Source organism: Drosophila kikkawai, chromosome 4, assembly GCF_030179895.1.
Source record: "Drosophila kikkawai strain 14028-0561.14 chromosome 4, DkikHiC1v2, whole genome shotgun sequence".
Classification (NCBI taxonomy): domain Eukaryota; kingdom Metazoa; phylum Arthropoda; class Insecta; order Diptera; family Drosophilidae; genus Drosophila; species Drosophila kikkawai.
Genome location: NC_091732.1, coordinates 1,327,013 through 1,348,290, shown reverse-complemented (window position 1 = coordinate 1,348,290; position 21,278 = coordinate 1,327,013). Strand labels below are relative to the sequence as shown.

At 36.2% G+C, this 21,278-nt stretch overlaps 1 protein-coding gene across 6 annotated transcripts in view; it reads right to left on the bottom strand.

Annotated features, from left to right (window-relative positions):
• Positions 1 to 21,278, bottom strand: part of LOC108071476 (plasma membrane calcium-transporting ATPase 2-like) — a 103,191-nt gene that overhangs the window by 76,441 nt on the left and 5,472 nt on the right. For 2 of the 6 annotated variants that reach the window (XR_011445462.1, XM_041776718.2), the window contains exons 4-15: positions 12,078 to 12,252; positions 11,825 to 12,019; positions 11,469 to 11,755; positions 10,873 to 11,083; positions 10,304 to 10,339; positions 9,724 to 10,136; positions 8,876 to 9,118; positions 8,560 to 8,801; positions 5,667 to 6,111; positions 5,510 to 5,597; positions 755 to 1,068; positions 502 to 700 (exon numbers count right to left, since the gene is read on the bottom strand). Coding sequence is in view for 5 of the 6 variants with exons in the window: in XM_041776718.2 (XP_041632652.1) it covers positions 502 to 700; positions 755 to 1,068; positions 5,510 to 5,597; positions 5,667 to 6,111; positions 8,560 to 8,801; positions 8,876 to 9,118; positions 9,724 to 10,136; positions 10,304 to 10,339; positions 10,873 to 11,083; positions 11,469 to 11,755; positions 11,825 to 12,019; positions 12,078 to 12,234 (2,830 nt within the window). In the remaining variant the exon portion in view is untranslated. Of the gene's footprint in view, positions 1 to 501; positions 701 to 754; positions 1,069 to 5,509; positions 5,598 to 5,666; positions 6,112 to 6,210; positions 6,311 to 6,340; positions 6,471 to 6,525; positions 6,917 to 6,984; positions 7,856 to 8,296; positions 8,382 to 8,559; positions 8,802 to 8,875; positions 9,119 to 9,723; positions 10,137 to 10,303; positions 10,340 to 10,872; positions 11,084 to 11,468; positions 11,756 to 11,824; positions 12,020 to 12,077; positions 12,253 to 21,278 lie in introns of those variants that run through there. The other 4 variants (XM_070287588.1, XM_070287589.1, XM_070287590.1 and 1 more) reach the window with 4 other exon arrangements.

Genomic DNA, 21,278 nt, shown 5'->3' with positions numbered 1-21,278 from the left:
ATTCTACTTTATTGTACGTATAGCTTTTGGAAGCCTATACCACCAAGCAGACTCTTCGGGGCATTTGCTCTTGATTAGAGAAAAATTACTGAAGAGTCAAATTCCTTGTCATCTAATTCTTAATCTAACGCAATCCTGTGGTTTTGCTATTGTTGAACAGCCAAAATAGTTGATAATATCTCTCTGGTTGGTTGTGTACGGTCCCCTCAATATGCAAAGTATCAAGCCCTTATTGATCGATCAGCTGTAATCGACTGTCGGATGCAGATGTAGCTCTGTGGTAACACGAGTTTTATATCTGCAAAAAATTCAAACTGTTCCAGGCAGATGCACTGAGTGGGAAGAAAGTATTAAAGGTCCAGGGAAAACTTAATACTGCATAATGTTCTTTAGAATTGATGTAACGTTCATATTATTTTTATCGTTGTCGTTGTCCATTGGGTATATGTAAATTTCGACTTACCGAAGTAAGCTTCCTTTCTTGTTTCCGAATTAACTTACCCACAAAAAGCAAGCCAAATATGACGACCAACTGATACAAAGCCTGACCCAATATATTCTTCATCATTGTGCGTGAAATCAAGGGCTTTGTGCGACCATAAGGCTTGCGTAATAATAAATCTGGTGTTGGTGGTTCGGTGGCAAGGGCCAAAGAGGCTAATGTATCCATGATGAGATTAACCCACAACATTTGTACCGCCTGGAAAATAAAATTAAGTCAACGTTTTAAAAATTATCAAAGAATATATCATACCTTAAGTGGTGAATCCTGCACAGCGCACGCACCGATAAATACAACAATAACAGCAACTACATTCACCGTCAACTGGAACTGCAGAAATTTTGCAATCGAATCATACACATTACGACCCCACATAACAGCCTTGACAATGCTGCTGAAATTGTCATCAGTCAAGATGATGTCGGAGGCTTCCTTGGCTACATCGGTGCCGGCGATGCCCATTGCAAAGCCAACATCGGCTTTTTTCAGTGCAGGTCCATCATTTGTACCATCGCCAGTTACTGCCACGACTTCACGATTTTCACTAACTGTGCTGTCAATGATTCCTGTTCAAAAAATAAAAAGTAATACATATTATTTTGGGAATAAATCTAAGAAACTATAGAGCTCGGTAAATAATTAAATATTTTGTTGTCACTGTTGTCCAATATTTCAAAAATGTCATACATTTTTTAACGGAGTGATAAAGTATTAATGTGTGGTCGTTTTCCAGATTTTAAAAGGGAAAACAGAAACGGGAAAAGAAATTAGGAAAGCATACGTTTTTATAGCCACACAATGTGTAAATGGATCATTGCGAATCGTTTATTAAGGTCAAATTAAAAAAAAATATAATAAATAAATAATATGCACTCATTTGTGTGTAATAATATCAAAGGTTCGGCTTTTTTTTTGGAGGCTCATATAAATTTAATGATAATTTGTTGTTCATTAAATTTTAAACAATATTTTTATATCGTATAATATAACTATATCACAGGATTTATGTATAGATATATGTGGAGCAACAACAGAGTTATATTAACATTTATTACTGTTCACGCCAGAAAGGCGCTTAATTTCGGGAGGCAGTGCGCTCTCTCTTTCTCTCCCTCTCCCTCCGGACTTCCAGTCCAAAGCTCCTCCGCTTGCGCTCTCGCTCTCCAAGCTGATGCTTCGGCCGCTCGCGCACTCCTATTTTGATCTCCCGCTTGTAATTAGTTCTAAACCTGAAGCCAAATAAAGCGGACCAAGTCCATGCTATTTTATATATCGAAATCGAAGTCGACTCCAAGTGCGAGTTTTCCTGAATTTTCCATTTTTCCACTTTCTACAATTCGTACAATTTTCAATCCGTCTCCGTTTTGAACGTCGCCATATTCTTCTTATTCCGCTTTCCTTTGTACATATTTGCATTTATCCGTACATCAATGTACAAAACGGTTCCTACATAAGAATAAAAATTCATACATATGTACATACATATCAGCTTCGTGGTTTAACTGTCTTTACATAAAAACATCGATTTTTATTTCGCACAATAAAAAATAAAATTCCAATAATAAAAATTTATTAACAATCCAATACAGTCCGCTGCCTACGAATAGCTATCCAGTGCTATAATAAATCCATATACTTATATTATATTTTCTCCATGTAAACATACATGTACATACATATATATTACATATTATATTTTCTCCCCCAGACAAAAACCATTACATACATTTAAAATCAAAAAATATAATAAATAAAGAATAGATTATTGCAAAAACTTGTAAGCCAGTGTCCGTATTTTTGTGCATTTCATTGTTGCGCCTTACATAGTTCCGCTGCCGCCGCGACATATAATTGTCATCTACATACATACATACACACATAACCAAGAACTTTTACATTGCCGGCAGCGCATCCCAACGAACATTACGTTGAGAAGAAAAGTGTCAGGTGTTCCAATCCCACCATTCCGATTTAATTATTTTTTCTTTACAATTAACATATTTTTTTTAAAATTAATTAATAATTAATCAATCACTTAATCACAAATACTTTTAAAGTTTTTGCACTCGATTAAATATCCGCAATTGTCAAGGGTACTCTATCTATATATTTTTTTGCATTTATTGGGTTATTATTAAATACGAAAATAATAAACAACTTGGCATTTCCGTCCAGCAATTAGTTATTTGGTCAAATAAATTTAAATTCTCGTCGCATTTGCTCCAATTAATATTGGTTCCACTACATATAATTTCGATTCTCGTCGCTTCTACTTCAAGTAAATTTTTTCCACTGTATTTACTTGCAATTCTGAGATTGAATATTTCCACCATCTACCATCTACCATCCGAATTCTACGGCATATTCTTGCAATCCATATTTGTTTCGATTTTACCGTCTCACATTGCTACTCCTTCGATTTAGTTGACGATACTGGGAGCAAATAATTCTACCATCCGAATTCTACAGCATATTCTTGCGAACATCCTTTATTTTGAGAATTCTGCTCAATTCAGCAGCTTCATTCACCTACTTAGTTGGTCACTCCTGCCTACTCCCAAAGGAATATAAATATGTCAGAAGGACAAAAGTCAATTCCCCAAGACGCAAGTCAGAAGAGGGAGATATCCAGAGCCAACGGCCCTATAGATGTTGCTATGCTTGAATTTATAGCAACTAGCAACCGTCTCATCCAATTTGAAAACCAGATTTTTGCGGCATCCACTTCCAAGCCCAATTCATTCACATTAAAGATCCGTCGAGATCAGATCCAGTCCTTATGGGAAAAGGTTGAACGGGAGTATGAGACCGTTTCCAGAGCAGCTCTTCACGAGGGAAGTAGCGGAAATCTTCCGCTACTTCAAAATAAATACGAACACTATTATGCGGTGTACGAAAGATGTGCTTCCAAGCTGAGCGAAGACATTGACCGTGTGTCCGTCTCCAATTCACAGGCAAGAGCAGCTCCGCCACCAGAGACATTCTCGAGGGGCTGCGATCTTCCGCCATGCGATACAGGAATCTTCGACGGAGATTATCTGCGCTGGCCCACATTTCGTGATCTGTTTACGGCCATGTACGTGAACAATTCCAACCTCACTCCAGTGGAAAAGCTTTTCCACCTTAACGCCAAAACTAGCGGCGAAGCTCACGCCATTGTTTCGAAATCTCCACTGACCAATGATGGCTTCCAATCCGCGTGGTCAGCGCTTCACGATCGTTTCGAAAATAAACGCGCGTTAGTAAACAATCAACTTAAGAAATTATTTAACATGGCGTCCATTGAACGCGAATCCTCGGCAGCCTTGAAGGAGCTGCAAAGTACAATCCAAAATTGTCTAACATCGCTGAGAATTTCCGGCCTTTCTACTGAGAATTGGGATTGCCTCCTTGTTTATTTGTGCTCCACAAAACTTCCAAAGCTGACGCTTTCATTATGGGAGCAATCCATCGAACAAAAAACCGAAATTCCTACGTGGCCGGAACTTGATTCATTCCTAACAGAGCGCTATAGAACTCTGGAAGCCATAGATTTTATCCAGCCTACTAAACCGACAATCTCCAACCCATCGCCACGAGTACTACAATCCTTTAGTACGAGGATTTTTCATACGTCCAAAATATGCGATTTGTGTTCTGCAGAGAACCATCCAGTGCGTTTGTGTCCACGCTTCCTTCAGATGACGATAGTCGATCGATCATCTTATATCCAGAAAAAGCAGTTGTGCTCAAATTGCTTTGCAAGCGGTCATCCACTCCGTAATTGCACAAGCGCCCACAACTGTCTTACGTGCCACGGTCGACATCACACTTTGTTGCATCCAAGCGACTCATCTTCCAGTGTTCCGATTCCTCGTGATGACACCCGACAAATATCTCCACCTATCCAGCGGATTTCGTCGTTCTCTACACGAGTGACCAATGCCGCCGACTCCTTCAACTACTGGGGTTCCATACAACGACAACAAAAGCAGTCGTTCCCGAGGTATTTCATCCTACCAATGCCGAGTCTGTCAAGGGAACCATCCTCTTCGGAAGTGCCACCGTTTTCTTCGACTTGATGCAAAGAAACGGCTCCAGGCAGTCATCGACAGGAAATACTGCGTCAACTGCTTGGCCCACCACCATTCTGGAGGATCTTGCCGTAGTAACGACCGATGCCAGTCGTGTGGACAGGATCATCACACACTTCTACATGCCGACGACCGCTCAGCGAATCCAACACTTTCCCGAGCGCAAGACTTCTAATATTTTGCTGCGTATCCTCGCAAGGGGGGGAGAATGTTCACGCCAGAAAGGCGCTTAATTTCGGGAGGCAGTGCGCTCTCTCTTTCTCTCCCTCTCCCTCCGGACTTCCAGTCCAAAGCTCCTCCGCTTGCGCTCTCGCTCTCCAAGCTGATGCTTCGGCCGCTCGCGCACTCCTATTTTGATCTCCCGCTTGTAATTAGTTCTAAACCTGAAGCCAAATAAAGCGGACCAAGTCCATGCTATTTTATATATCGAAATCACCCCCCCCCCCCCCCCCCCCCCCGGCCTATTTCTTTTTGTCTTGTGGTGGTTGATCGTTTTTCTACTGGACCTTCGACGGCGTCGCTGGATGATTGGTGCCTACTCTGCGGAAGCTAACTGAGACAGTTCCCCCCAGCCGAACAATTACATTTGCCGAAACATTTTTAATATTAAAAGCTCCGTTGGCATCGAAAAGTCTTTTTTAATTTTACGATCGTTGCTTTGGAAGCTAAGATACAGTGGTCCGATTCTCCCTTCCGGCGTTGCAAAATTTTAAACAAAATTATAATACCCTGCAAGGGTATAACAATTAGATCGATTATTTTTATTTTTGCCCCTTTTTTTTTAAAAAAAACTTTAATGATTTTGATAGTAACCACCTTTTGGCATTTAACCACATATATATCTAAAAATTCGCTTTCTGAAGATATTAGCAACATAACTGTTCCGGATAACTAATTTTGTTTTAATTTTAATTGTATAAAGTACAGCACTAACCTTTCACCAAAGTATATTTGTCCGTGGGCGATGAACGTGCCAAGACACGCAACCTGGGCCAGACCTTATCAATCAAATGCTGTTGAATCTGCATAAAGAATATTATATAAAAATATTAATTCATTATATATCACATATTAATATATAAATAACTAACATCTCCATTGCTATCTCTTATCCGGCGATTAAATTCCTTCCCTTCGAGTACGAGGAAATCATCGTTTGGACGCAAAATACCACATTTAATGGCGATCGAGCGTGCCGTATTTACATTATCACCCGTCACCATCCGCACCGTAATGCCGGCTCTTTGGCACTTTCTGATGGCATCAGGGACCTCGGGACGTACTGGATCTTCAATGCCAACCACACAGAGGCAAGTCAGGTTTGTCATTATGTTCACCTCATCGTCCCAATTGGGTTCACCATCGATGTGAACTTCGTTTACGGCCGCTTTGCCCGGTACAAAGTCTCGATAGGCTACCGAAATGGTGCGCAGGCCATCACATGCCATAGGTTCGATCACTTCACGAATTAAACGCTCCTGCATATCGGGAGTGAACTTCTCTAGGGTTCCCTCGTGGCCATAGATAAAAGAGCATCTATTATAAACAATTAAATTATTTTATATATAATATTTATGATAATTTTACATTAAAAAATATTTTAAGCATAACATAATATAATTTTTTTTTACATACATTGTTTTAATGTGCATTAAAATGTAGTATTATTTTAATATTTATTACTAGAGGACCCGGCGAACTTTATCTCGCCCCAACTTCGACTGATTAAAACAAATTAAATTGAGACGTTTTTACTTTGACGTACATGTCCACACAGTACTGTTGAAACAAACGGCGGTATCTTAACAGATGATTGTCAACATCTAGTCGAATCATCAATCGATACGCATAAAAATTCATAGAGTTGACCTTCTTATTCGTTTCTTCTCCTAGAACTTGAATTCAAACTTAGTTGTAGAATCAAAAAGAAGTGATGACTTGTAAACAAACCTGAAGTTAGGTTGACCATCTTTATGTTGAAGTGATACCCATCTTCTCCACGACAGAACATCAACGGGTATTGAAGAGCTTAAAAACAATATCGCGTGATTCAACATTCTCGCCAACAATCACCACTACGACTTCATTGATAGTGGAAGCATTAAATTGTCTTGCATGGCTACCAATGGGTTTTTTGTCAGCGCTGATAATAATTTTGTGTTCGTCATAATGCATTATATCCAATGCGGTTTTAAACAATCTGACCAATTCATTATGCTCATGGAGAAGATTTTGCACTTGTTCGATAATTTTACGTTTAGTAGCGGTGAATTACCAATGAATTAGATCTGAAGGAATTTAAGGTCTTTGTTTTGTGGTGAATGGTGTGGTGCCCTTGAATCTGAATGTTGGAATGCAATTTCGAAAAAATGTGAGTTGTTCATTTTGATAATAAAGAGGCGCCATTACCTTATAACTTGGATTGTAGCCTGATTGATGAAAAACCTCGACTCCAAATGACGTAATTGGAAAGCATCCGTTATATTTTTGTGCAAGCTTTAGGAAACTGTTTGATTGGGCTGAATTTCCATATAGTAGCGAATACAATGGCTCTGGTGGATGAGCAAAAACGGGCACTTTATTTTTGCCACCTGCACAGCATAAGCCGGGTGTTTCCAACCGAAACTTCAGTGCATTGCAATGCTGACATACGACAGACAATGAACCAATAACAACGCAGGTAAGATCCTTGTAGGATGTTTCAGGATTGTATGCGAATGCAGCGCGATTCAAGTTTTCATTTGCGGCTCGTCTTTCTCTATTATTTTGTCGGGCTTGAGGTGATCTTTGTGGAGCGCGAAGCTGTGCCATTTGGGCACGTATTGATGCATTTATTTCTGTACGTTTCTCTTGCGTCCGACTATTACGGGAATTCTGAATACTTATTGCATTGCGTAAACGCCGTCCAAGTCTTGATCGTCTAACAGCAGGCATTACTTCCAATTGGTAATGCTTCGTTAGCTCCATTTTTTTGTTTAAATATTTTTTTACCGAGTTCATTGATACACAATTTCAACGCAGCTATGATCTTTGTAGGGTGTTTCAGAATTTTACATACAACAGTGTGTCCATCTGTTGAGCCGCTAGCGACCTTTCCGGAAGGACTTCCCAAAAATTTCTTATTTAATAGCCTTCTTCTGGCAATTACAAACAACTGAAAAAAATTTGAGCCAAATCGGCCCAGCCGTTCTCTTGTGAAACAATTTTGCGTATTCTCTTCATTCTCCACGTCTTCGTTGATCTCGGCAACAACACTTTCATAGGCTTCACCGTTATCTCGCTTGTCCGAATGTAAATTGTTGTTGGATCACCGAAAAAAGTAAATCGCGAAAAATCAGTTGTATTTTGCGTTGCGGGCAAGATGTTTGATATTGCAGAATCTAATTTTTTATTTTGTAAAAATTGCTATGGTGAGCCCCAATGCATTGTTAAAATGTATTTTCATGTATTTTTATTACTTCCGATATCTTAATTTGAATTTACTTTCATTTTTTTCAGTGCAGAAATTTGAAGTAAAAAAAAACTTTTGCGTAAATGTATTTGTGTTTTCATTTATATGTATTGGTGCGTTGCTCTGCCATAAGCAACGTTTGGGCACCCCTGTTATACAGCGGTAATAAATTACAAATTGACTCTCCATTTTATTTAGAAAACGTTTGTATGGGAAATAGAAAAATACTGTTTTGAGGATTTTCCCGGCAATTATTCGAATTTTTCTCACCTTTTAAACCTTCCCTAGACCTCCACGAATAATTCAAGACCAAGATAAGATAAATCCGTTCAGCCATTCTCGAGTTTTAGCGAGACTAATGAACAGCAATTGATTTTTATATATATAGAAGAGAAGATAGAAGATAGAAGATATAGAAGATAGAAGATAGAAGATAGAAGATTATTATCATCGTATATAAATATTAAAATAAATATACAACTGTTGTATTTGGGCACTACTATTTTAAATAATATTAAAAAAATAATACAAACTTTTTCATAATAATCTCCGATGCTCCTTTGGTATATAACCGATAACCGCCGTTGGGTCGCGGGATAACCGTACCCATGCTTTTTCGGACTGAATTGAAAGTATAAACGCGGGTGAACTTATCCTCCGGAATCTCATCACGAATCGATTGATACTTAACACCGAGTGCCTGAACAAAACCCAAGAGAGCACACTCAGTTTTGTTGCCAACTTGAATGGGCAAGTCGCCGGGGTTTTTGCCTGCCTATTTTAAAGTATAAGATTAATATATATAATAACAATGTAAAATAATTGAAAATAATATTTTAAAATATATACCATAATATTGGAAGTGTAGGCAGAGTTCACAGATATTCCCATTGTTATCAAATTTCCCACATGCTGCGGTATATCGTTTAAAGTTGGCAATACTTTGCACAGTTTCTCACAAATGTACGATTGAACGACAGTCATTCGATTTGTGGTTAAAGTTCCAGTTTTATCTGAACATATGGCAGTGGCATTGCCCATCGTTTCACAGGCATCCAGATGACGAACCAAGTTATTATCTTTCATCATTTTCTAGAAAATAAAACAGAAAATGATATTTATTAATAATCTATCTTTATACCCTTGCAGGGTATTATAATTTCAGTCAGAAGTTTGTAACTAGTCCCTCAGTTTTAAAGCTATATGAATGAAACTTTGCATATAGTCTTCTGAAAACTCTCACTGCTATATAGTCGGAAAGGGCCGAATCTGACGATTATATCATATAGCTGCCATAGAAATGATCGACAAATTAAAGAAAAAAAATTATAACTTGGCTGTTTTTCAACATATTTTTATCATTATTGTCATCATCATAGTCATTTTTTATTATCTCCGAAATTCGGTTTTAATATAATGAAAATCGGACCGGAATTGAAGTGTAATTATTCCCTGTATTTATATAAGAAAAAAGAATTCGCCATGTGGAAAGGTTCCAAAGTAATTGTTTCGCATATTTTTAAATAAATAACTCTTATTTGCGATCCATGTTTTAAACCCTCTAAACAAAAATGTATTATTTATTAAAAAAAAAAAAATTCCAACTACATATATTTAAAAAATATTAATATATTACAAAATCATGCGAATCAGAAGATTTCCCCTTAATTACGTATATGATAACGAAATAAACTTACCTTAACAGAGTAAGCTAGTGAAAGCGTCACTGCTAGAGGCAATCCCTCTGGCACAGCCACTACCAATACAGTAACACCAATTATTAAATGCTTCACCAGATTATTAGCATACGTATTCTTCCACGGCTTCTCATCAATTACAAAAGTTTTAAAGCAAAATTGAATAATCAGTATAATAACTGTGAGTACAGCAATTGTTGATCCAGCATAACCGATTTGTATTGCCAATTTGGTTAGCTTTGCCTGAAGCACCGATTTCTCCTTTTTATGGCCAGTTTCGGGCGCAGCTGCTGTGGCTGAGGATGATGATTGGGGGACATGATTGCCCTCCGATTCCGATGACTTAGTTCCTTCGCTATGAACCGCTTGATGTTGAGTTTGGGGTGGGGGTTGACTCCCTTTTCCACTCTCACCTGTTTTAGGATATATGAATGTGTTACATAAATATTCCACCATATTAATATTTATCTATAAATATAAACGGTTGCATTTTTATGTATTTTTTAGGTTTATAAAAATATAATATATGTAATAAATAATTATAAATAAGAATATATATTAAATGGAGCTATTGATTCACCTGTCAGACTCTTTTGCTTGATGGCCTTTTTAGCTTCTGAATATTTCATTTTAATTTATATATTTGGTTTGGTTCAATTTTAAATTTATGTCGATATTTGTTTAAATTTTGATATTTGGTTGGAGTTTGTGGTTGAGGTTGAGAGGTTGATTCCCAGGTATTTATTTATATCGGTTGATTGATTTGGGTGGATGATGTAGGGTATATGATGGGTCAATCAATTCACATCATGCATGGAATATATGAAAAAAAGAACAAAAACACAATAAAAAAGGCACAATGAATAATAAATAATTATTTAACTTTGATCAGAGGAATGTATGGCTCTTAGATAAAAGTTTATCTAAGAATATGGTATAAATAGTATGCAGTTTATTATATATTTCTAAAATATTTTAATATTTGAAATTTGTATTATTTGAATTAGATATTTTGTAAAATTGATGTTTTATTATTATTTTTATTAAATATTTAGTAATAAAATTTGTCATTGGATATTATTTTTTCTTACTTTAAGCCTTTGTTATAAACTTACTTGTATCTACTTGATTTTTTTTACATACTCCTACCTTTTTTCATTTTTTTAATTTCCGCTTCCTGTTCATCAACAGCCGCGCCAAGAAGTGTAAATATAATTCCAGCCTGAGAGTTGACACCAACGGCTGTGACGATCATTTTTCCGCTGCCTTCCATAACATGTGTTCCGGAGAGCACCATGGGATCAACGTCAGTACCCTTTTTAACATGATCAGATTCGCTAGTTAAGGATGATTCGTCAACCTGCAGAAAACAATGAATAAGTTGTTAAGAAAAATATATTGCTAAGTTTTTACTCTATGGGCATTCCTATTCTGTCGAATTTGACATCTGTACGCATTCAATAAGTAAAAAAACCGATGTTACATTCTTTGTTATTTTTATAAATGTTGACACAAAGCTCTTGCCTATAGCTATAATTGAACTTTTAACATTTAAACATTTGATCGAATTCAAGAAATTAAACTAAAAAAAAAACAAAAAATTTGCACGTGACGAATACAGATTTTACTTTCGACGCGAACGGTTTAAAAACACATTTTAGCGAAACGCCAAAAATTATTTTAATGAATCAAAATTTAGATTGTCATTTCCCATATTAAACTTTTATTATATAACCAATTTGTACCTTTAAGTCATTGCTTTGAATAAGGCAGCCGTCGGCAGGCAACAGGTCTCCATATTTAATCTGAGCTATGTCACCAACGAGGATGTCACCAACAGAAATCTGACAGACTTCGCCTCCTCTAATAACGGAAAATTTGTGCTCGCCTTCGATGCGACTTTGAAGACCACGGAATTGCCTCTCCTTGGAGTAATCATTAAAGGCTGTTACAATCACAACGACGATAACAGAGATAAGGATGGCCAATCCTTCAATCCAACCATGATGCTCCTCCTCCTCTTGCAGTAAAGCTGCAATAATATTTTAAACGGATATTTTATATTTGGTTAAATGTTATTATATTATTGTCTTGAACTTACGCGCATCTTCATCGGCTGGCTTATAAAATGATAGGCCAAGCGATACTAAGGCAGCAACCTCTAAAATAATAAGGGTTACATCCTGTAGGGCTTCCCAAACAAGTGTCAAAAAAGTTTTTGGTGGCTTTGGTGGTATTATATTTGAACCGAATGTCTCCCGCCTGTGCTCTTCGTCAGCCTTCGAGCCACTTAGACCTGATTATAATATTATGTAATAAAAAATGTTAAATTATACAATGGAAAGAGGACCTACCCTCATTTGGTGATGTGTATAGCTTTTTACATAGTTCGTGAATACCACCAAATTCTCCTATCTTTGCTACACCTTCTCGGCCACGATGCTCCATGAGCTCGCGCAATTGCTTAAGGGACATACCATATTGCGCTGGTCTTCCGTCTATGGTGGCCATTGGTTGTAATTGCCTAATCTGTCAATATAATATATTATATATTAAATAATAAATTAAGAGGAGTGCTTGTTAATAAGACCTAGAGCCGAGAATAAATTATCCGTATTGTGCAACATCAACAAAGAAATAAAGGTAACCCTTGCAGTTGGCAATTGGATCCTTAAGAATCGATCCATTCTGGTCAAATTAATATATAAAATAAATTAATATATATATTAAAGTTGTATATTTACACATAGCATATGTACAATAATTTGGTTTTGAAAAAAATAAAAGTAAACAAGAAAGGAAGCTAACTTCGGCACGCTGAAGTTTGTATACCCTTGCAGATTGGTTTTCATATTTATATTATAAATTATAATGCCGAAAACAGACACTAAACAGAGTTTAAAAACATTTTACCTATACTTATTACGTTTACAGTTTGACAGTTACAGTTTTACATTCCCAGCTTTACATATTTTGTACAATTACCGATCGCTTCTATGGCAGCTATATGATATATTTGTCCGATTTTTAAGAAATTTTTACCAAAGTTCTAGAACAATAAAAAAAGACTATATCTCAGAGTAGATAAAAATACGTTGAAAAACAACGAAGCTTTAATTTTGTTCCTATTAATTTCCCGATCGTTCCTATGGCAGCTATATCATATAGTCGTCCGATTTTCATAAAATTTTTACCATAATTCAGAAATAATATAAAATGGCCATATCTAAAAAATGGTGCAAAAATATTGAAAAACAGCAAAGTTATAATTTTTTTCTAAAAATTTATCGAACATTTGTATGGCAGCTATATGATATAGTCGTCCGATCCGACCCGTTCCGACATATACACATATGAACAAAATAATAGGTGTCCGTTTTTTTTTTCTTTTTTAACGTTTAATTTCTAATTTATTTCTTTATAAATCTTAACATATTATGTTTTTTTCATAGCTCATAATATTTGTCTACATTTAAAAACTAAAAACAGATTTACAAACTCTCTAATAAAAAAGAAAAACCATTTTATAGTTAAATTTAGAAATTAGAAAATGGACAAAATAATAGGTGTAGGACGATTAATTTTCAAATTATATCGATTTTTCAATCAATTTGGTCCTGTTTCAGTTTTAAATCACTAATTGGCAGTCAATAATTGGTATATCCGCCATTATTTTTTAGAACTTTCTCCATTCGTCTTGGCATGGACAATATTAACTTGCGACAAGTTTCAACTAGGATGTTGTACCAAGTTTTTTGGACAATATCCTTAAGTTGAGCGATATTTTGGCAAAAGGTCCTTCCAACTTCTCTTTTAAGTTCACCCCAGAGATTCTCAATGGGATTGAGATCCGGGGATTGACTTGGCCACTCAGGAACATCCACCTTTTGCTCCCGGAACCAATCCTTTACAACTCGCGATGAGTGTTTCGGGTCATTATCCTGTTGGAACTTCCATAAAAGTGGCATATTATCCTCGGAATATGGTAGCATTACATCAAACCTACCAGGTAGGATTGCCCGAAGGGTTCCTTTGCTCCGGACGGCAAATTTACAGATGAGGCAAAAGTTTGCATTAGATCATAAGACCTGATGCGGCCCGCAGGGTGAGAAAAAAAGGCGTAATATCCTTTGGAGTGACGAAACCAAAATTAATTAGTTTGGTAATGACGCTGAAAGGAATGTTCGTCGTCCTAAAGGCAAAAAATTTGACGCCAGGTACACATGTAAAACCGTGAAACATGGAGGTGGTAGCTTAATGGTATGAGGCTGCTTTTCTTGGGATGGTATTGGTCCGATACATCGAATCGACGGAATCATGGATAGATTCGTTTATAAAAACTTATTGGAGACAGTAATGCTACCATATGCCGAGGATAATATGCCACTTTTATGGAAGTTCCAACAGGATAATGACCCGAAACACTCATCAAGTTTGAAGTCTCATTACTCTTTGAACAACCCTCGTATCGAGGCAAAAACAACTTTTTTAGTTACTTTGAACATTTTTGAATACAATAAATACAAAAAGTTTTCAATTATTCTTTGCGTTTTCAAATAAGAATTTTTTTAAAAAGGGTCAAAAAAACGGGTTTTGAATGAGAAGACCCCCTTAAAACTGAGGGACTAGTTTGCGTAGAAACGGACAGACGGACGGACAGACGGACATGGCTAGATCGACTCGGCTGTTGATTCTGATCAAGAATATATATACTTTATAGGGTCGGAAACGTCTACTTCACTGCGTTGCAAACTTCTGACTAAAATTATAATACCCGGCAAGGGTATAAAAATTGGTAGAAGTAAAAAAAAAGGCACGGTAATGGGAATGGTGGAGGACTCTGCTTTAATACACTTCTTGGTTTCTCTTGAAGGCAGAAACAACCATAAAACAAGCAATTAAAATAAAAATGTAGAATAAGTATTTATTGAAAATGTAGGCCCACCGCTTGCCTAATGCCTTCAGCACTTTCGCTTGCATTTCATAAAGAAGTTTCTTGATCAGGCTTTCCTTTTGCACATAATCATCCACTCAAATATATCTTGCACACTTTTGCTCTGGATACGGCAAAGAGATTTTAGTGCGGCTTTACGCAGAGGATCCCAGGGCAATCCCAATTATAAGTTTTCTTACAAGAGTCCAAACGCTACGATAAGCCCTAAATTTTGCACCTCCTCGAAGGACCCTGGGCGTCATCACCGCCACATCCATCATCATGGTATTTTTATATTCCTCTATTGCTAATAATATCAGGATTTCATTGTTGTTCAATTTGCTCATTTTCGTAATTTTTGTTTATTTTGAATAAAATAATAAGGCAGTATAAACCCGATTCTGCGTTAACTTTCGATATCGATAGGAAACTCAGGTCGGTGTAAATATACCATTAAAGTTTCAAGAAAATAATTATGGCATTGGTATTGCATTAGCTAAAAAAATCGATAGATCTACAAAGTAAAAAGTCAATGTCGACACGTTAATAAATTTGACCAATTGAAAAGGAACATCTTGAAGTCAAAAATTAAACTAAAGGAAAATACATATAGCATAAGGAAAATACACAAAGAATAAGATATAGAAGATAGAAGGGAAAAATGTATTTACGAACCACAGCCTAGTGATGCAAGTTCGACAAAAAACATCGATGTCGATGCCCGTCGATATTTTCAAAATAGACCATCGATGTATATACTTAGCAAACAGACCTTCAGGTCTGTTGATGAAATGTTGATGAATTGCTGTTGATGACAGCCTAGGACATGCCCATGTTAAATTCATCAACAGTTTGTATGGCAATTCATCTGATTCATTAAGGGGGGGGTGGTAAGGTATTTAATTTTTTTTTTCGTAAATTTTTTATTTTTTATTTTTAAAGTTCAACATCTTAAGAATATTGTGTCCAAGTTTTACATCGATCAGAGTGAAATTGACGAAGTTATGCGAAGTTGAACGAAGGTCGGTTGGTGTTAAATGCATGAGAATCACAAAGTTTAAAGCGCTCTCCTGAAAAATTCAATTTTTCAAATAGGTGTACACTATAACAGAAAAACTACTGGACCGATCGATTTGAAATTTGGCACACACATTCTTTAACTAATTCCTCAGGTATTCACGTCGGCCTTTTTTTAATTTTTAATTTTTATATATTTTTAAATTAAGAAATAGCGTTATTTTTTTTAGTCAAAAATCGGGTTTTTGACTTTCAAATTTCCTAAAAACTAACAAAAAAAACTCTTCCTGAATCCCTCGGGACACTTATCCTTTAAGGAATGAGGTATAATTTTTTTAGATCGGATGATCCTGTGGACTGTTAGGATGTACACCGCAAAACAACTTTTTTTGGAGGCGACTCGGGAGATTCCCTATATCTTCTGTACCTCTAAATATTTTTCAATACAAAATGTATCAAAAATTATTCAAATGTTGTGTTATTATATGGTATTTAATTCATTAAGCTAACTGTATATATTAATTGGCTTACTTGCATTAATAAAATTGTATAATTAATTAAAATACTTATCATATACTTACACTTGGGGAAGACCTTTGCTATATATTACCTTAAATGACCAGAGTTGGCCAAATCTTTTAATACGACAAAGTTTAATGTTTGTTATTTATACATATTTACACTAACGTTGATTGTTGTGGTTCAATTCTTTGAGAAAGACTGCGTCAGACCATAATATATTTGTTTAATTATACATAAATTCTAAAATACTGAATTATAGTGTACTATTTTTTTTAATTTAACATATACAGTAAAAGCAATACATATCAATTTTTAATTTAACATAAACAATTAAATACAAGTTATAAATACAGATTGGAATTTTGCCTTATTTCATATTTTTAAGTATTAATTAAGTTAAAATATCCAAAAAGTTACGTAATTTACCGAGTAGCAATTGTGTTTTTTAAGCGTAATAGCAAACATTTACTCACGATAATATTTTAGGTAATTTTCGAGTAGGCACTGAGGTTATTAAAATATGTTAAAAAGGACAAAATTATAATTTTTTTCTAAAAATTTATCGAACATTTGTATGGCAGCTATATGATATAGTCGTCCGATCCGTCCGTTCCCACATATATAGCAGTGAGAGTATATAGAAGACAATATGCTAAGTTTCATTCAGATAGCTTTAAAACTGAGGGACTAGTTTGCGTAGAAACGGACAGACGGACGGACGAACGGACGGACGATCGAACGGACGGAGGGACGGACATGGGTAGATCGACTCAGCTGTTGATGCTGTTCGAGAATATATATACTTTATAGGGTCGGAAACGTCTCCTTCACTGCGTTGCAAACTTCTGACTGAAATTATAAAGCCCTGCAAGGGTATAAATATATTTAATGCCTACTTACACGTACCACAAATGTATTTTTAAGCAAAAATAAAATTTACGACTAATATTTCAGTGCGACCATTATTGGAACTCCACAACATACCAAAATATTATTTTATACCAGGATTCCACTACTCAAACTTTCATTTACGTTTGTTGTGAGGCAAATCCTAGTTATAGGGTCTTCCCACAGAACTCACATCTGCATCCCCCGTCAGTTCATAATGGATGGATCGGTGGTTCAAAAGGTTTTGCCGTTCCGAAATTCCTTACTTTGTACCGCATCCGGTATGCATCCAAATTTGAAGCCCTTCTGTTGGCAAAAGTAAGACTATGGCTTAAATATCTTTTGTGAATATTTGACCTTTCAGTATGAAAATGTTAACAAAGATGTAGATAGTATAACTTTTGGGAGCCATGCACGCTCTTCGAGACATTTGCTCTTGGTTACAGAAAAATATTTCAGAAATTCAAATTCCTCGACAATTAATAAGTTTTAATTTTGTCAGAATAAAATCTGACGCAGACTGTGGTTTTGCCGTTTTTTTTTTATTGGTATTATAAAAAATTAATTATTAATTAATAATAATATTATTAATAATTAAATATATTCTAAAAATGTTATTTGCAATTAAATGAAATTGGTTACAAGTCAATCAATCGATATTTAATTTGCTCGGTGACCAGTGTGACCAACAAAATTAATGAAAAGCCATAGAACGCCATGAAAAGGGTAATACTGAAAAGCTGTTTGTTGTTTGTAAACAAATAAAGATGAATTCAAGCGGATTGGATTTTGGTATTTCGCCGCTAATACTGTCTGAAACTCGTGTTCCCACAGAGCTGCATTAAAGCGCATCCGCCATCCGAACAGCTGATCGATCTGCTGTGGCTCATGAAAACGTAAACAAAGACTGTCGAATTGGCAAGTGCAAATTTGAAATGGAGCATTTACCAATTTATTTTGGCTGTTGTACAACCGCAAAAGCACAGATGGCGTCAGAATTTATCCGCACTAAATTTAAATGAATAAATGACAAGGAATTTTAGTTTTTCTAATGATTTTTCTTTACCAAAGAGCAAATTGTCCGAAGAGCGTCTATAAATTATTTAATTGTCCGAGCCGGCTGGCGGATCCTCCGCGGCAGGGGTAGAGCCGGTAGGTGATATATCCGTGAGGGGCTGGCAGTAGAGTACAGCCGCTGGTTGAGTATTGGTGACTACCAAGATTGGCAGCCATTGGGGAGTCGGGTGGTAGCTTCGACTCCTTTGCTTCTTCCGAAGTATACGGTGGGAGATACTTATCTCCGTTGTCACGGCCCTTAAGGCACGATAACCAAATTCAATAATTAGAATAATGTAACGGCTAAGGCCGGAGTTTTATGATCGAGCTGGTGCTCTTTATTTCAAATCCAAATTAAAACTAAAAACTTAAGATTGAACAAAAGCTCATGCATAGCCGAATGCCCGTGGCAGACCGCTAACCTTGCACATTTTGCAGAAGTCATACGATCGCTGTCAGCCAATGAAAAGGAGCCACGGCTCGGAATGGCACAATGTGCTGGCTCAGCTTTATAGGGTCTTCCCACACACCGTCAAAGCGCATCTACCGTCCGTTGAACAAACGGTCCTTAAGGTTTTGCCGTTCCGAATTTTTTCAATTGGACCTGCATCAAAGCGCATCAAAATGTAACGACCGTTTGTTTGGCGATAGTTAGGCGATAGTTTTTCGGTGCAACTCTGAAAATTTGACCATCACTACGAAAGTGTATACACACTTGGCGAGAAACAAATGAGATATGGAATTTAAAATGTGGCGCCAAAGCTGCAAGCATGCCCAAAATAGTTGTTGGCGTTTTTTCTGTATATTCTTGCCCCAATATGTCCCCAATTGTTACTATTTAGTATAAATCGCCTGCCTCTACCTTATTTTAAAGATTTTGGATGCCTATACCACCTATAGACACTCTTTGGGGAATTTGCTCTTTGTTAAGCCTAGTACTCTGACGAGAAAAACCCGCTGTCTAAATTAGACAGCGGAATCGCTGTTTATTTCGCTACCGAGCTAGTGTGACCAAAAAAAATTAAGGAATATCCTGAAATGCCATGAAAATGTACTTTTTATGGCGTTTAAGGATTTTCTTTGGTCACACTGGACAGTTGTTTGTAAACAAATATTCAAAAAAATATTAAAAATATTAATAAATAAATGCATTAAAATGTCCTTTGTGGGTTAAATTCCATATTATGGGCTTCCCCTTGACAGCCCCTATCAATGCCACTTTTTTCCTTCAACTTTCACTCCATTAGGGGTGTCTAAATAAATCAAATGAATTATTTAGACAGCGCGATATCAGCTGTTAACTATCTTGATCTGGCAACGCCATTCAATTTCGCAGGCTTCATTTTCGTTGTCAGAGTACCGGAAAAAACGACGTGGCTAAAAGTTCTTCTTCTTCTTTTTTCGACACCGTTGTTTTTATATGGAGTTTGGCCGCTGCACATTGGGCCAGCGAGCCGATAGTTCGACGAAAATTAAAGTTTTAAAGCTAGGTTCTTCAGATTTGGTACATATATTAGTGTCGATTCACATAAAAACATATATAAGTTTCAGACCGATCAGACCACACCTTCCCTAGCCGCCCATATATGATAGGTTTCCTCTTATTGATATTTGTACGGTAATAAATAAATTAAATTCAAAAAATGTTTTAAATTCATTTTTTTAACACTTAACCTTAATATTAATAAGTAAAAAATAATAATGCATTCAAAATGAATATAAATAAGTATTTTTCATTTTAAAATGTTCCTAACAGTCGTCTTCTACGTCAAGTTCTATTGAAAACGGATTTTCAGAGTCAGAATCTAAATCACTATCACTATTGCTCCGTGCTTAAGTCGAGTTCTATCAGTTCATCATAAATCCAACTCGTTACGGCAGATGCTCTATGATTGTTTTCTATATAGACATCAAACAGTTGCTCATATGTGATCTCAAACACAGCTACAATATGTCGAATTTATATATATAGGGGCAAAAAGATGCAAAAAAGCTTAATAAAACTAGTTTATATACACTTTGCACTTTAATGGCACATAGTTACTTTTTGGCACAAGTTGGCACAAAATTAGTTATAGTCTACAACAGATGGGTTACCAGGTTAGCTTGTTTCTACTTTTGGACAACACAAATAAACGCACACAAAGAACACATTAACAAACATGAACAAAATCTTTTTTAATACGAATATTCTACATACCTTTCCCTTTCTTTTCCATAATTTTAGTGAAAATAGCTTAAAGCACAACAATTTTGTCGCACTCGCAAGTAAACAAAATCTTTCTCGCGTTTTTGAGTTTCGTACGCACGCAATCAAAGAGTTGACTTTGAAGGGCTGCCAAAATTTCCGGGATGCATCAAAACAATTAAAATCTTTTGATTCATTTTAGTCAAAGTATATACTTTTCAAATATTATTATTAAAATAGGTTTACTTTCTATGAAAAATTTGAATTTTCGTCGATATATCGGTTCGCTGGCCCAATGTGCGCTGTCTAAATTTATACAGCGGATTTTTCTCGTCAGAGTACCAGGCTGTAGAGAAAAATCATTAGAAAAACTAAAATTCCTTGTCATTTAATTCATTTAAATTTAGTGCGGATAAATTCTGACGCAATCTGTGCCTTTTCCTGTTGTACAACAGCCAAAATAGTTGGTAAATACTCCATTTCAAATTTGCAACTGCCAATTCGACAGTCTTTGTTTACGTTTTCATGAGCCACAGCTGATCGATCAGCTGTTCGGATGCCAGATGCACTATGACGCTCTGTGGGAACACGAGTTTCGCATCTGCGAAAAATCCCAAACGTTCCTCACAGATGCCCTGTGTGGGAAAACCATATTAGGGCCAATAAGGCGGACCCAATTTAGGGTGGACCATGCAAGAGGAAGAAGTGTAATAATAATATTAATAATAATAAAAAGTGATTAATACTAGAGAATGATAAACATGATAAATGATTAATATTAATAAAGTAAATAAGAACTGGCCTGCTCAGCCTAAGCTGGGAGTTGGTTGTTAACTTATAGGTGGTGTAGGCATCCAAAATCTTTAAAATAAGGCAGGCGGTTTATATTGGGGACATATTGGGGCAAGAATATACACAAAAAACGCCACTAACTATTTTGGGCATGCTTGT